Here is a 14,709-nt window from a genome sequence, read left to right as displayed (position 1 = left end):
CCGGCAGTTTCCAGCGCTGTGGATGAGGCCTTGAGTTTTGAAACTGCTGGAAGTGGACGTGGTGACTGACCTCTCTCTCTCCCTTACCGCTTTAAGAAACTTGGGGGGCCCGCTCCTTCAAATGAAAACGGCATTCACAAGCCCAACATCTTGCGCATCGCCGAAATCTTCTGCGGTCCGGTCGGTCAGTAGTCGGATTACACCGCGTCTTTACTTGTCGCATGGAGCTTTCAACTTCCAGCCAGGATCCAGCCTTGGCGGTCTTTCCTTTGCTCACGGACAAAGAGTTCGATTCTGCCTGTCACGAATTCCTCCATCGGGTTCACGTGGCAAATGAGTCGGTGATGGGGCGGCTGACTGTTCAATATGCTCAACGGGTTAGTTTCTGGTGGCTCCCACTCTTCCCTCCACGCAGCTATCTTTGATACTTCTCGCTGCCAGTCTCTCCACAAATGATTTTATACCCAGAAATCGAGGTCCATGCAACTTGTGCACCACGGAAAGGATACCTTTCCCATTAGCGCCATGAGTGCAGGGTCATCGATGTGGGATGTGCACTTCCACCTTGGGCTCTGCACCTATTGAATCCATGCTCCTGTAATTGTCCATGTGTCACTGTGAGCTAATTTACTAGGCTCATGGTCCGATTTTGAGTATAACACGGCGGATCTCTCACGTCAGTATCCCCGCATACGATAGCCAATCCTCGGTAGACGACTCGATCCGAGAACGATATACAGAGGCTTACGAAGATGACCCTGTCCGTGAAACAGCCCATGTCATTGTGATTGATTCTAAACAAAGCGACATCTAACACGCTATGAACAGGAAGCTCTCATCCGTACAGCTGAACCCAGCGTCGGCTTACACGTAGTTTATGACGTCCTTCTTTCGCCCACTTACCAAGTCCCCGTTCTGTATTTCAATTTACGGCCGACTGATCATCCCGGACCGCTGGGGATCGACGCAGTTTACCGATATTTGGTACCGAGCCAATACAGAAAGGAACTCCAAAGCGTGGGTATCATGGGTGGGATTAGTCTGGGCGTATGTGCAAGTATTCAAAACCCTAGCTCAGGCCAGAGCTTATAATTTGTAGTATCATCCAGAATCCGGAACTCCAGCATTCTTCGTCCACCCGTGCAACACTGCGGATGCTATGAGGCAAATCGCAGGACACCGGCGTGTCACCCCCGCGACGTATCTCATTATTTGGCTCGGATTAGTCGGAAATCGTTTGGGTCTTCAACTGCCTAGGGATTTCTTCGCGACAGATGAGATGCGAGGGAATTGTAGGTCTTGAATCTCGCAGGTTCAGCTTTGAGAGCACTTCCAGACTGACATGCGCCCGGAACCCCGTCGACCAACAGAAACCTGGATCGCGTATGCCTTAAGGCACTGTTTGAGGACTTAATCTTCGTCGGAGGATGCTTCCATAGGAACATCACTATCTTCATCCATGGGAGCATCCTCTTCGTCACTTTCTTCCTCACGAGCCCTTTTTACCCCGTGAGCTGTCGGCTCCTCTCCGTTGACGTCGCCGTTATATTTCGGCGGCAATGTGGCTGATCCAGGAGGCCCGCTAAAGATCGACTTTTGCAGCTCAGTAGACGCCGCCACAGCTTGCCCACCGGAGGTAGTAGCCGACAGGTTATATGTTCCACGAAGCCTAGTGATAACGTCTGATGTGCCTTTGGCATACATAATTTTCTGTATTGAACCTTACATTAGCAAACCAACAACAACAGCCAAGGGCGTAAGTTTTACCATTTGTTTGCCAAAGAACTCGAACCCTTGGAGAGCGCGCATGGCTTGCGTACTAGCTTGGACATCCTTGAACACAATATGAGCCTGGCCACGCATTTTCTCAGTTTTCATCGCGACAACATCCAGAACAGTGCCGTATGTGGAGAAAAGCATGTAGAGGGACAGTCGCAAATCATGTTTCCGAAGTTTGTCCGGTAGGTTCGTACAATATAAGCTATGGAGGATCAGCTCTGTGGTCTCGTATATGAGTGGCAGGTAATCTCACGTTTGATTAGGGAGACCACTCAAAGGCGGTTTACTTTGAGCGCCACCGCGTGCAGGTATAATTTTCGTACTCATTATTGACAAGTAGTGATTCCAACCGAGAAGAAGAGGAGGAAAGCGTTAGACTGGAAAGAAAACAGTATGAAATTGAGCCCAAGTAGAACATTGAAAACCAAGGAGAATAAAGTCTGCGCAGCCACTAACACCTGAACGACTGAGCGATCTGGAGTCATGTGATATATTATCTAATCGGACCAGGCCCTCCGCGTCATCGTTAGGCATATCCGTAAAGTACACATGCTCCGTAGTAGACTGATCTTCCCCTCCCCCACTTTCTCTCACTTCCACGTACACACTCCTCTCCTGAGTCCTCAACGGCGACCCAATAGCTCCGACAGTAGAGAGCCCCTCCTGTCATAATCGTCACAATGGCTGCTCCTGAAATTCACCACCTCTTCCATAATCCGATCGCCGACCATTCTTTCTCTCCCGACAAATCAACACTTGCGGTTGCGCGGGATAACAATGTGGAGCTCTACCAGAAATCAGGTGCCAAGTTCTCACTGACTGATGAGCTCAAAGGCCACGAGAAGACTGTGACTGGCGTGGACATTGCTCCTAATAGTGGTCGTATTGTTACTTGCTCACAGGGTATCTCATCTCTCCTTTTTCTGTGTTCTGCTTCGGTACCGGGCTAACACTGGGATTGACACAGATCGAAATGCATACGTATGGGAGCGCACTTCATCGGGCTGGAAGCCAACTCTCGTTTTACTCCGCATCAACCGAGCAGCAACTTTCGTTAGATGGTCGCCGTCGGAGCAGAAGTTTGCCGTTGGTTCAGGTGCCCGTGTAATCGCCGTGTGCTATTTCGAAGAGGAGAACGACTGGTGGATTTCCAAGCATCTGAAGAAACCGATTCGGAGCACTATTACAACTCTCGCATGGCATCCGAACTCGGTGCTTCTCGCTGCAGGCTCCACCGATTCTCATGCCAGAGTCTTCTCTAGCTTCATCAAAGGCGTCGATACACGTCCGGAGCCGAGTGCCTGGGGAGAGCGTCTGCCTTTCAATACCATTTGCGGCGAGTTTTTGAATGACTCCGCAGGCTGGATCCATGGAGTCTCATTTTCTCCCAGCGGAAACGCCCTCGCGTTTACCGGACATGATAGCAGCGTCACTGTCGTTTACCCGAGTGCCCCAGAACAGCCCCCTCGAGCGATGCTGAACGTGACTACTCGTCTACTGCCATTTACAAGTCTCATTTGGAATGGAGAAAACGAAATTATCGCTGCCGGTCACGTAAGATACTGTCTCGTGGCAATTGCATGACTTCAAAGCTAACTCACCGATGTAGGACTGTGAACCTTACCGTCTTCGCGGCGACGAGAATGGATGGCAGCTTACAGGGACCATGGAGAACAAGACAGGGCCGGGTGCCGGTACCGCGCGGGAAGAATCCGCTCTGCACATGTTCCGTCAGATGGATCTCAAGGGGCAGACCCAGGCTGATATTCAACTCAAGTCAACCCATCAGAATACCATTAGTACCGTGAGGGTGTATGAGGAGATCGATGGTGTTCTGCGCAGATTCAGCAGTGAGCTCTTCCCATAATTCGGCCCTCGTCTGTACGACCCTTACTAACTTTCTGAATTACAGCGAGTGGGGTTGATGGCCGTGTCGTTGTCTGGACCATATAGACGGTCCCACTTGGTCAACATATTTGATGATGCATACATAGTACGTGAAGGGCCAGGTGCCTTGGCTTAGTACTCTGTTGCCCCGCGCTCGGAAGCTATTTTACATGTATGACACGGGCAGTTGTCGCTTTAGAAACGCCTTGAATTCAGTAAATAGAATCTGGTTGTTTGTGTCGGACCTGGATTGTGCATTTCAATAAAAGCTTGAACTGTACTATGTATCGGTATGTTATTGGGCAGAGATTAAAAGATTTACAAGTTTTACCGCCTACTATAATGGCTTGGTTTTGGTTGTATCAGAACTCCAAGCTGTTGTCTTAGAGTACTCCGTAGTGGGCCATGTAACGTAGTACTGTAAACCCCTTAAATAACGGATCCACTCTGGTCGTAATTTTCCCCGGATTCTTCGACGTCACGCCTCGCCGCTCGTCACGAGCAATTGTCTTGAACAAATACGGCCACGACGGTCTCCCAGACCGCTGCATCATGAATGATAGATGACAATGATTCTGAAATCTAGGACCAGAACTCTACCATGGCCATAAATTCGGGTCGTCAGGGACTCTTCTACATTCTTCTCGCCTTAGCCTCTATATCACTTGTCTTGCTTGTCCGCCGCACAGTCTCTTCCGTCCAACTTGATCAGATCTCGCTTCATGAAGCTCCGCGTTCGATTCCCAATAGCCTTTTTCTTGAGCTGGATCAGCTCGCACGCGTGGTTGATGTCTCTTACTGTATCGGCAATACCGGACTCCGAAAGCCATTCGAGTGTCTCAGTCACTGCGCCGACCTGGAAGGATTCGAGCTGTTATCAGTAGGTGTCTCGTCTCCTATGCGGAGAAGAAGTTGGCCTATATCTAAACGCGCGCACCTGATAGGTATGGAATACAGGACCTTTACTGTCGGACTCCTGCGGTTATATCGCCCTTTCCCATCCGCCGTCACCGAAGCGGATCATCGTCGCTTTTCGTGGCACCTATTCGATCGCAAACACCATAATCGATCTCTCTGCTTATCCGCAAAGCTACGTCCCATACAACCCGGGAAACGACACAGGAGCAGGAGCGGGGACGCTTCATTGTGAGAAATGCACCGTCCATGCGGGGTTCATGGCGTCCTGGCAGAACACACGCTCGGTCGTCCTGGGCTATGTCTCTGCCGCAAGGCTACAGTATCCAGACTACGACCTGTCTCTAGTTGGCCACTCCCTGGGTGGAGCTGTCGCTGCCCTAGCTGGTGTGGAGATGCAGCTACGAGGCTGGAAACCAACTGTGACAACATTTGGAGAACCGAAGGTTGGAAACCAGGGTTTTGCGGAGTATCTTGCCGATTTGTTTGAACTACCAAGGGGAGCGGCATCTGTTCCCGTCGAACGTTACAGATTCCACCGGGTTACACATATCAACGACCCTGTTCCGCTCTTGCCACTCGCGGAATGGGGCTACGAAATGCATGCAGGAGAGATATTCATCGCGACAGAAGACCTTCCGCCATCAGTCTCTGATGTCAAGGTCTGCGAGGGTAACAAGGACGAACGGTGCATATCCGGTGCAGACCGCACTTTGATGCTTGCACTTCGCGAAACGTCCTCCCTTCTCGTACGACCACAGAGTGTCAATGCGCCTCCTGATTTGAAGGAACAACAGGCGCTAACGCATGGGTCTTCATTTGAAAGTTCTGTCTCAAGATCACAGCATGAGGGACAGTTCCGCGTTGAAAGATGGCGACGAATCCACTGGCATTTGAACCCATCGCATTTGCATTTATGGGAGCCATTCTTCTCTCATCGAGACTACTTCTGGCGACTGGGGCTTTGTATCCCGGGAGGAGACCCTACTGGCAAGGGGTGATAATGGCGATATTGTTTAAGATGAGCGCCAATTTGTAGGTGATTCTTCGCGCATTCTTTTTTTTTTTTTTTTTTTTTTTTTTTTTTTTTTTCAGGAAACAAACCTAGCATGGTCGTGAGAACTGGCCACATTGAGCGATCATCTTTACTGTGCTCTCAAGTCGCGTCTCGTGCAGCAGGTTGGTCTTAATTGAACCTCGAGATTATAGTACAAAAACATCATCATCAGCATGCTTCAAAGTGGGAGAAAGAATAAGTAACTGTTCACATTCCTTGAGTGTTGGCCAATGCGAGGATGGCCAAGCGGAAGACCACGCCCGTGGGTTTCTGTATTCTACCGCCAAATATGAGCAAAATGACCAAATCTACTTGATTGCGACCTTGGCGAGACTTTTCGCTCTGGACGTCTTCTGCAGCAGGGAAGTGAACCTTTTGTTGTAAAAAGCCCAATGACGCCACCATTCTCAAGCCGGGAATATACAAGATGGTCCACAGCATCATTATTCATACCTTCAAGCCGTCAACGTGGAGAATGAGGAGGAACGGCAGGGGGGAAGGTTGCTGGCTCTAGCTCTTTCTAACCCATGCGTAGTAGTTAGCCAGAGCTATGAGTTTCCTGCTTTCTCATTTGCTTAGTCCCATCATGTTATCGTCGTGAAGATCCAGCTCCCCTTTATAATATCACCACAGCTTGGTCGATGCCTCATTTGAAGGCGTGAGATAGTGAAACCACATACAAAAATGGTCCCGGACACCTTACTGAGTCAACATCCCTTGTGAAACACTACATGCTTGGTCCTTTGGTAATGAATCTGTCCTGTGGCCTACCGGACTATCCTACATAGGATGCCTAGCTAAAATAAATTTGACTCTACTTTGACCAGTTCTCAATTAACTGAAGGTAGGATGTAACACGGCATTTCGAAGGCAGGAATGTGACGGTGCCCCGTTGGGACGATACCTACTATAGCCGGCCTCATGGTCCAGCAGCTCTCTTGTTGGCACCGTGGCTTAGCAGCATTGCAGGGATAAGGTGTATGACGCGACATTAGTATACAAGATGATCGGCTAATGGCAGATAGTTACTAGTCACTACTGATTTGAACTATGCCACGCAAATAGAAACGTTATGGCCAGACCTTGTCTTCCATCAAAGGCAACAGTATGGAGTGAGGACTTGAGGGCATAGGTAGAGGGGTGGTGGCATTGGGAGAAATATAGATTCCTCCTCCGGTTCACTTTCCAGGTTCCAGGCTAGGGACAATTACCGGTCCGTATTTCACAACTGTCCCAAAGGTTCCATCTCCCTGGACCATGAAATCCGCGGCAAGGTTTAATCTGCCACTCCCAGGGTTCGAAATAGCCTGTCCATACATCGTGTTCACAGCGTCCGGATCATAAGCAACGATAGCAACATAATTTCGACGGCCCATCAGCTTGCGGTGCTCACGACTTTGTCCTGTCACGTCGGATTGGAAGATCTCCATCATATCTTCTTTAGTGTCGGTTGGCTGTGATGGCGTCGAGCGATGGCCGTTGGCGGGAATATAGAGGGGCTTGTTGTTGCTGTGAAGCATTTTCATGACATATGAGGGCGGGGGACTGTTTACGACCGGCGAAGAGATTAGTTGGTACATTGTCTTATGATTTGACGGATGGGCTGGATCATGCACTAGTCCAGCACCGCAAGCATTCACAGCGCCGGAGAGGAAGGTCATGCGCAAGGACTTCTGATGAGAGATACCCTGAAGGGTGCGAATCAGATAGGTTCTCTCGAGATCCTGTATGCCTTCGTTAATGACCGGTTTCGAACGACTGGTGAGGAGCTCACCTACCTTGGATTCGTGCGTCCATTGGTCTCGAAGCTCATCCAATAGATCCAGCTCCCCGAATGGGCTTAGAATTCCGCCCATGAGACCAGACTTTCCCACAGCACGCTTGACAGAATTGAAACCGGAGCCTACAACGTCCTTGGCTCCGACCACACCGGCTACGGAGCTGGTAACTTTCCCAAGAACATTGTATGCCCCGGTCACGGCCCTCTTTCCCGTTGCAACCGTATGTGCTATATGTTCTGCTGTCTCTAGCCGTGGATAGATGATGGGTACCGAGAGCATCCACAGGCAGTGTTGTACATTAGCAGGGAGCATTACCACTTTAGGAAAGATGCCTTGATATGTTGGTCCAGCTATGACCTGGTGCGGGTTGCGCTCTGACCGACAATCTAGCCCAACGGCGACTACAGCGGGTCCCAAGTATTTCACAAAATGCCAGCCAGTACCGGTTATTGTGAACAGATCGGTGTCGGTCCTGGTACTGCGGAGTAGATCCAGAGTGGTATGATGCTGGAAGAGCAGATACATCTCCGTTCCAATTCGGCCTATATTCTTGAACATGTTCGAGAATTGCATGTGCTCCGGGTAGGAGCCATATCCGTCAAAGCTGGAATCATTAGTCGCGGCTGTTTGTTCGTGGCGTCAATGCACTTACATATCATGATCGTCAATCTGGCAGACATATGGGATCTGTGCGAATGACTCGCGTAGATAGGGTTGGTCAAAATGGCTCGTGTAATAATGGAAGTACGCATGGGAAACGTCTTCTTCGTGGGCTGTGGTCCACGGCGCGTTTTTTCGCGTCTCCTTTCCGCTCATTGCAAGCCACTGCTTCAGACACGAGATCTCCTTCCACATACGATCAGCGTAGATCTGACCTCCAAGGCAGAGTTGCGCATGGAATCCCCCAATTTCGTTATGTTTCTGCATGATATCTTTCCACATGAACCCTATACCCCCAAGGCGGGACCGTTCATTCGCATTCACATTCAAGGAAAAATCGTTGCCAGACGTAGTAATAAAGCGCCAGCTTGTTTCGTATCGCCCTGCGATCAGGAACTCATACCGTGTACAGCCCAAATGGGACGTGATGGCGTAGGTCCACTTAGCAGGCCCTGTTTCATCCATCTGTAGATCAATCTCGTACTTGTAGAAGGTCCAACGCTGGTGCACAGCGATAGGTGTCGCCTTCAACTGACGTGGATTCGGTGACAGATCAATACTCTGATGGATATGTATTGTAGGAGGTTGCGCCGCATCGGTGACTAGAAGGATGGAGCCCATCCAAACGCCTCGCTCGACATCCATATTGGTGTAGCGGAGATACGGGCCAAAGTATACACCGTTGGTCGGTGCGACTTTATACAAATCTATCCCATTACTTGGAGGAGGCCCACTAAACCCTGCCACAACAGGAGATTGCAGGCTTTCGTATCCTGGGGTCAAAGGAAGACCAGGAGAGGTCAGCGGCTTACCAAATGCCGAGAATACCGGCGAAGCCAGAGGGTGACTGCTGTACACGCTGCCTACCGGGGACAATGGAGTGTCATTGAGATTCAAAGGCGTTGGCCCTTTGGGAAATTCCCACTGGGTTGATTGAGTGGGCAGATGAATGTAATAATATTGGCCGGAGTTGGAGTCCAGGTGAGCAATCCACCCTTCGGGTAGTGGTGGCGGAGAAGCCGGTGGAAGTCCAGAGGACGCGGACGACAACGTATTCACCTGAGCTTGTTGGAGAACAGAGTGATGACCGTTCTGCGACAGCAATACCTGCCCGCCAACCTCGGGCGACACCGCCAGCGACCCCTGACGTCGCAAATCATTTGCAAACGCCGGATGAGCGGATGCAACGGGTGCGGTGGCATGAGAGGCACTACCTGTGGGACTCGTAGCGTTAGGGTGAGCGTCTGTGACAGGTTGCTGTCCCGCCGATGCTACGGGCCGCTGCTTTTCAGCGGAATAGGCTTGTGAGGTTGCGGGCCCTGATACACTTGAATAGGCGGGCGGGGGGGATGAGCTAATTCGCATGCGCTCAAGGTCATTTTCAAGAGCATTTGGGGGGATCCTCGTCGGTTGCTGAACCGGCGCAGCCTGGTACGAGGCCTCTTCTGATTCTCTGCTTGGTGCTGAACGACCCTCATCCGATACAACCCCTGCCCCCTGATATACAGTAGGGGGCCCATGAGGTTGCGTGCCAGGTTGTTCGGTCGGAGTCCACGGCCGCGGAATCTCCGGCGCTGGTTGTCGACTTCGAGGCTGTTGTCCGGCGTATTGTTCTGCTCTCCTCTGGGCGGCAGCGCTTCGTGCTTGCAAGCCTGCTAGTGTCGAGGTCCCGGCTATCCCAGAAGCTGCGTATCGAGCCTCGATATCTGATGCCGAATGTTGTCCAGGTTCTACCACCGGAGTCTCCGGTGGCGGTGGCGAGCCACGTTGAGCACGCGTCGTCGAATTTGAGGCTGTGGAGCTGATTCGATTGATTGTGCTATTCGGCTGCAGATCATTCTGTGAGACGGTTGGTCTCGGGGACGCCTGTGGAGGCGGGTAGTAAAGCGTGTGTTGCTGCTCGGGGCTGCTATTTTGGGGGTATGCGCCGTCGTTTGACACTGCAGGAGCCGGAAAGCGGGGGTGGATTCTAGCAAATAATCCTTCTCTGTCTGGAGACTCTCCGCTTGGAGATTCAGGGAGCGGCTTTGGGACGTTCCCTCGTCGCTCAGCTAGAGTTGCCTGCTTGGGTTCACGTCCTTCCCGGGGCCGCAAAGCTGTAGGAAACCCTGAAGGCCGCGAGGAGATATGATTCGGAACAGTGGGAGAATCGCAAGATGCCGCTGCTGAGCTGATCGGACTAGAACCACTGGAACCCGCTGTTCGAACCTGTTGGGGTCTCTGCCGGTCATCCGGATAGGGCAGAACAATGCCGTTCGATGAGGCCGGGGAAGGGGATTCTCGTTTGTTGATGCGCAGTGGCTCAATAACCGGCGACTCCGTTTGCGATGGCTGCGATGTGGTGGTTGTCAGGAACAGCTCCTCCTGAGACCGGCTGCCCTGACGGCGACTGGCACCGGCGCTCATGACGAGAGATGAGACAGACGATGGATGTTGACTGCGCTCGGTATCTTAAGCTCTATCGGATATTAGCCGATCGAACGGCAAGTATGCGCCCGCAGACGTCGCCACGAAGACCCACAACGCGAAGCTCACTGTAGAAGGAAGAGAGGATGAACTGCTGCCGGAGAATGTGCTGATGGCAACCAAAGCCAGGACCTAGGATAGTGAAAGGATTGAGGCAAACCCGAGCTACGAAGAGGGAGGGGGGGGGAGGAAGAGAGAAGAGGGAGGAAGGAGAAGGAAAAGGAAATAGGGAAAAGGAGTCGAAGCGGGGAAGGAAAAGGCAGCAAGCGTCGCAATCTACTTCAACTTATCATAAGTGATTTAGTTAGTTAGTACGGACGGATTATTTCAGGACGCATTATTGCATGCGAGCATGCGAGAAGGACTGAGATAGCCGCCGAGGTGGTGCCCAGCGGTCGAATCATTGGCTCCAGCAGACTCGGCGCCGGCGATGGAGGGGCAACTGAGCAGCGAATCGATGCTATCGAATCCCAACTTGGAACCTAGCTGAACACCAGTGAGAAAATCAAATTGAAAAACAAAAACAAAATCATTCGAAGCAAAAAATCAATTGGTTCGTGGACATCATGATTTACTGGAGCAGCTATAGACACATTTGGGTATATATACGCGCATATCTTGTTATCAAAAAAGAAAAAAATAAAAATAAAAAGACATGGCAAGAACACCAAGAAAAGAGAAGAACTTTGTCGGGTGGTCATTTATAACTGACCAGTTGCAGCCCATGCTCTGCTAGCACTTCAGCCCAACTAAACCCCAGTGTATGCTCACCACAGCTCGAATGCTGGATTTGGCGTTCGTAAATGACTTGCAGGATATGGCACGCCGTTGCTGCATTGGACCCTATGTCTGTCTCTTCCAGTCTAGAAAGCAGTTCCAGAGCCATCATCTTGAGACTGCTCGGTGCAGCAACTGCTCCTGACAAGAACAGAGGAAAGACCATGAACGGCCTGTCGCCCCGACTATCCCGGCTTAGAAGCATGGAGGACATCTGGATAATCATCGTGGCGTGATGGTGAACGCTTTCCTCCGACGCGGCACTGGGTCCAAGCCGTTGCCCAGGATATACACTCGTGAAGGAGAAGAGGAAGCAAGTGTGAAAAAGAATGGAAATCTGATGAAAGTGACAAGCTGTCAGTATCTGGCCCGTGAAGCTTAAATGGCAAGAGATGCATGAAAGAGTTGGCTAACCTGCTGAAGCATATCGTGCGATCGCCTTGGAAGGCCGGCCTGATTGTGGATCATGTACTGAATCTCAGGATGGTCCCAAAGTCCAGCCAAGGCTTCCCGTATATGCCCAAGTTCTTGTTGGCGTGAATTTAACCTTGGGTCAAAGGACTGCGCCTTTGCCTTTCTTAGCTCAACAGAAACAACCCCCAGGCGTATAGCTAGTATGATGGTATCATAGTATAGGCGCGAAAGTGTAGATATACCATCGTAGTCGGCATAGAGTAGGCTCGAGTCCTCGGGCCCGATGGGATAAAAGAGGGACTTCAGGTCAAGGGGCAACTGGTGGTTAAGTACGGCTCTTACATACTCTCCTGTGCCTGCACCGCTGAGGAGAGCGTAAAGATCCACGTTGCAGACCCACCAGACGACAAAGGGGAGGGGTTCTGGACCGGGGGTCGACCGTCGAAGTAAGGAAATATGAAGTAACTGGGACACGTGATGAGACCAGAGGCTCGAATTGGCGACGTTGCAAGCCATGACCTGGAAAAAATCAGATCAGCACGCATCGGATTGTGCGAGTCTTGAAGAATGTACCGACCTCATATACGAGTAGCAAGAAATGTGAGAGGAAGCTCCCGTCTGATAAGAGATCTTCGTTGCTTTGGATTCTACTCTGTAAAGTGGATATCGTTTGGTGGTAGTAATGAGAAGGATCTAGGTTGTGATGGTTGCCTTGGCGGGCAAGGCTGAGTGCGGATATGGCCGTCAATGCATGGTAGAGCTGAAGATGTAGGCATTAGACAATGTGTATCGTGGATGTCGCAACTGCAGAAAACTCACCGGGGGAAAACTGGCAGCCTCCTGCTCGAGAAACTCAGCAGTCAAGCCATGACCATTATCTATACCAACACCGCATATCAATTGTGCACAAACAACGCGACGAAAATGATCCAAGAGGATGAAATCGTAATGCCCCAGATCGAGATGATCTGAAACATACTGCCAACCAGGTCCTGTATAATCGGCGATCGGTTCAGGTCCTGAGGCAACAGACAAGATTGAGCTGCCCGGATCGGATTCGGGGGACTGCGAAGGACTTCTTCGGTGGAAATACTGGGGCCTTCTTGTGTCACGGAATTTTTGTAAAATCACCACATCTGGGCCGCAGGCCCGCGTGTCGTTCTCAGCCAGGTCACTTTCAGAGATGACAGTCGAGTCCAGGGACACCGTGGATTGATCTGCGTCTGCTGCCCCATCCGTGTACTCGGGCAGCTGGGAGAAACTCTCTGGAATAGCAACAACATGATACGTCCCGGGGATAGCCGACTGGGCTTTTCGTTCCCGCTCTTCATCCGAACCAAGCATGACGAAAGGCGGAAGCATATCGCAGGTGAGTGGGACGGTCGGGGCGCTTGTTCTGGCTGCACACAAGTTAGCCATCCCTCAACTCCAGCTGTACCGAGTTTCTATGGCACACGGAAGCCAATTGGGATGCCTTACAATCCCACACTACACTGGTCTTCAATTTGACGTCCGGCATTCGCTCCATGACTCGGCGGGTATCATCCCGGAAACATAGACGTGGTCGATAATCACAGATATGACCTAGACGAGCACATTGCTAGGAGATCAACACATGTTAGTCTCGCCCACGACGACATAATAGTGAAAGGTCCTAAAGTCGGTAAGGAAGGGGGAGTTGGGGAGGGAGGAAGTCACATTGCACTGAGGATGGATTTCATCGCATTTGACTGTGTGGCTGATCAGTAATGATGCACCATAAGATAATGAGAAAGAGAGATGTTTCAGGCCGTTTCTTTTCCTTTCTGTTTCTTTCTCTTTTTGTTCTGATGGGTCGACGTGAAAGAAAGACTAGATTATGTAACTCACCCTTGCGACTCTACTTCCCCAATTGAAAAAAAGATTAGCAGGCGTAAGGAGGAGACTTTATCGGTTGTAATTGAGGGGTAGGCTCACTCTGCATGTCCTGAATCCCATCGGATAGGGTTAGAAAAGGTCTGGATACTTGCTTCAGGTAGGCGGGGCATACCAGCAACCGGTCCGGGACCGGGGTGGGAAGCGTAGACGATGTTGTCTCGCAGACGGTTTCTTAGGCACGGGAAGATCGAGCGTGGTGTTCGAGGAAGTGATTATGTCCTTAGGAGCTATGATGGGTAGCCGTAGAGGCCGCTTCCTCGCGGTTTGACCGCGTCGGTTGGACATCACGATGCTGATAACAGTCATTGAGTCGATTGACCCTGTGAAAGTAGCCAATCAGTTCAGCTCTTCGGCCAGTTGAATGTTCAACTTGGAATGGAACTCGACCTACCCTTCTGCTTCAGGATATTCTTCTCACTTGGCAGGAACAATTGGTAGGTGCTTTCCCGAGACAATGAGCTAGTGATAGGCTGATTGATGGGAGTGACGAGAGAAGAATGCATAGCCCAGTCAACTAGAAGGACAAAATCTGGAGATCTAGGGACAGATACGACGGGCCGCTGAGCAACTCTATATGCATTATGTGAAGAAAACTTAAAATTAATAAGATAGAATCGGAAAGCAAGAAGCGAGAGTGGCAGAGGATGGGCGGGGGGAGTGGATTTAAAAAGAGGCAAAAAGAGAAAGAAAAAAGAGGGAACAAGAAACACGAGAGACCACGATGGAGCGAGAGGGAGAGGAAGAGAGAGGGGAGAGGAAGAATCCCGTACAAACTACAAACTACAGCGCCGATGCAGAATGATGATACCAAGTGTTTCCGAATCAGCCAGCCCTGTTGACAGTGGCGGTTATGGAGTCATGGAGACCGAGGCGAATCAGAAGGTCAACGCGAGTTGCTTGCTTTCCCCGGCCCCTCTCTCTCCTTCTCTCCCTTCGCCGCTGGCAGTGACTACTGACTAGGTACTACTACTACTACTACTACTACTACTACTACTACTACTACTACTACTACTACTACTACTACTACTACTACTACTACTACTACTACTACTACTA

At 50.8% G+C, this 14,709-nt stretch overlaps 6 protein-coding genes across 6 annotated transcripts; 3 read left to right on the top strand and 3 right to left on the bottom strand.

The window, feature by feature from the left end:
* The first annotated feature begins 26 nt into the window (after window positions 1-26).
* On the top strand, window positions 27-1,453 carry BO82DRAFT_347754 (ATG3/ATG10 family protein). Its single transcript, XM_025633802.1, has 5 exons — window positions 27-377; window positions 635-760; window positions 829-1,047; window positions 1,100-1,292; window positions 1,371-1,453. Coding segments are annotated over exons 1-5 (696 nt in total). The 5' UTR covers window positions 27-221; the 3' UTR covers window positions 1,373-1,453.
* On the bottom strand, window positions 1,411-2,106 carry BO82DRAFT_297027 (U2 snRNP complex subunit MSL1; the record flags this gene model as incomplete). Its single annotated transcript, XM_025631929.1, has 3 exons — window positions 1,411-1,710; window positions 1,768-1,981; window positions 2,033-2,106. 3 exons carry the CDS (start codon window positions 2,104-2,106, stop codon window positions 1,411-1,413), a joined length of 588 nt encoding a protein of 195 aa, XP_025486333.1.
* A 242-nt stretch (window positions 2,107-2,348) lies between these two features.
* On the top strand, window positions 2,349-3,970 carry BO82DRAFT_359407 (WD40 repeat domain-containing protein). The gene is made up of 4 exons (XM_025636570.1): window positions 2,349-2,682; window positions 2,747-3,333; window positions 3,389-3,629; window positions 3,692-3,970. Exons 1-4 carry the CDS (start codon window positions 2,460-2,462, stop codon window positions 3,730-3,732), a joined length of 1,092 nt encoding a protein of 363 aa, XP_025486332.1. The 5' UTR covers window positions 2,349-2,459; the 3' UTR covers window positions 3,733-3,970.
* Window positions 3,971-4,159: 189 nt separating this feature from the next.
* Window positions 4,160-5,673, top strand: BO82DRAFT_347745 (lipase family protein). The gene is made up of 2 exons (XM_025633801.1): window positions 4,160-4,546; window positions 4,611-5,673. The coding sequence occupies exons 1-2, from the start codon at window positions 4,268-4,270 to the stop codon at window positions 5,580-5,582; spliced, it is 1,251 nt and encodes a 416-aa protein (XP_025486331.1). The 5' UTR covers window positions 4,160-4,267; the 3' UTR covers window positions 5,583-5,673.
* A 1,143-nt stretch (window positions 5,674-6,816) lies between these two features.
* BO82DRAFT_369617 (WW domain protein) lies at window positions 6,817-10,485 on the bottom strand (the record flags this gene model as incomplete). Its single annotated transcript, XM_025637173.1, has 2 exons — window positions 6,817-8,023; window positions 8,072-10,485. 2 exons carry the CDS (start codon window positions 10,483-10,485, stop codon window positions 6,817-6,819), a joined length of 3,621 nt encoding a protein of 1,206 aa, XP_025486330.1.
* Window positions 10,486-10,921: 436 nt separating this feature from the next.
* On the bottom strand, window positions 10,922-14,393 carry BO82DRAFT_347741 (uncharacterized protein). Its single transcript, XM_025633800.1, has 8 exons — window positions 14,045-14,393; window positions 13,765-13,973; window positions 13,435-13,467; window positions 13,216-13,336; window positions 12,556-13,136; window positions 12,314-12,496; window positions 11,737-12,255; window positions 10,922-11,659 (listed from the first exon to the last, which is right to left on the bottom strand). The coding sequence occupies exons 1-8, from the start codon at window positions 14,154-14,156 to the stop codon at window positions 11,243-11,245; spliced, it is 2,175 nt and encodes a 724-aa protein (XP_025486329.1). The 5' UTR covers window positions 14,157-14,393; the 3' UTR covers window positions 10,922-11,242.
* Window positions 14,394-14,709: the final 316 nt, after the last annotated feature.

The sequence above is a fragment of the Aspergillus uvarum genome, assembly GCF_003184745.1.
Source record: "Aspergillus uvarum CBS 121591 unplaced genomic scaffold BO82scaffold_93, whole genome shotgun sequence".
In the NCBI taxonomy this organism is placed as follows: domain Eukaryota; kingdom Fungi; phylum Ascomycota; class Eurotiomycetes; order Eurotiales; family Aspergillaceae; genus Aspergillus; species Aspergillus uvarum.
The sequence above is the reverse complement of the archived record's forward strand: the minus strand, read 5'-3'. Positions and strand labels throughout refer to the sequence as shown.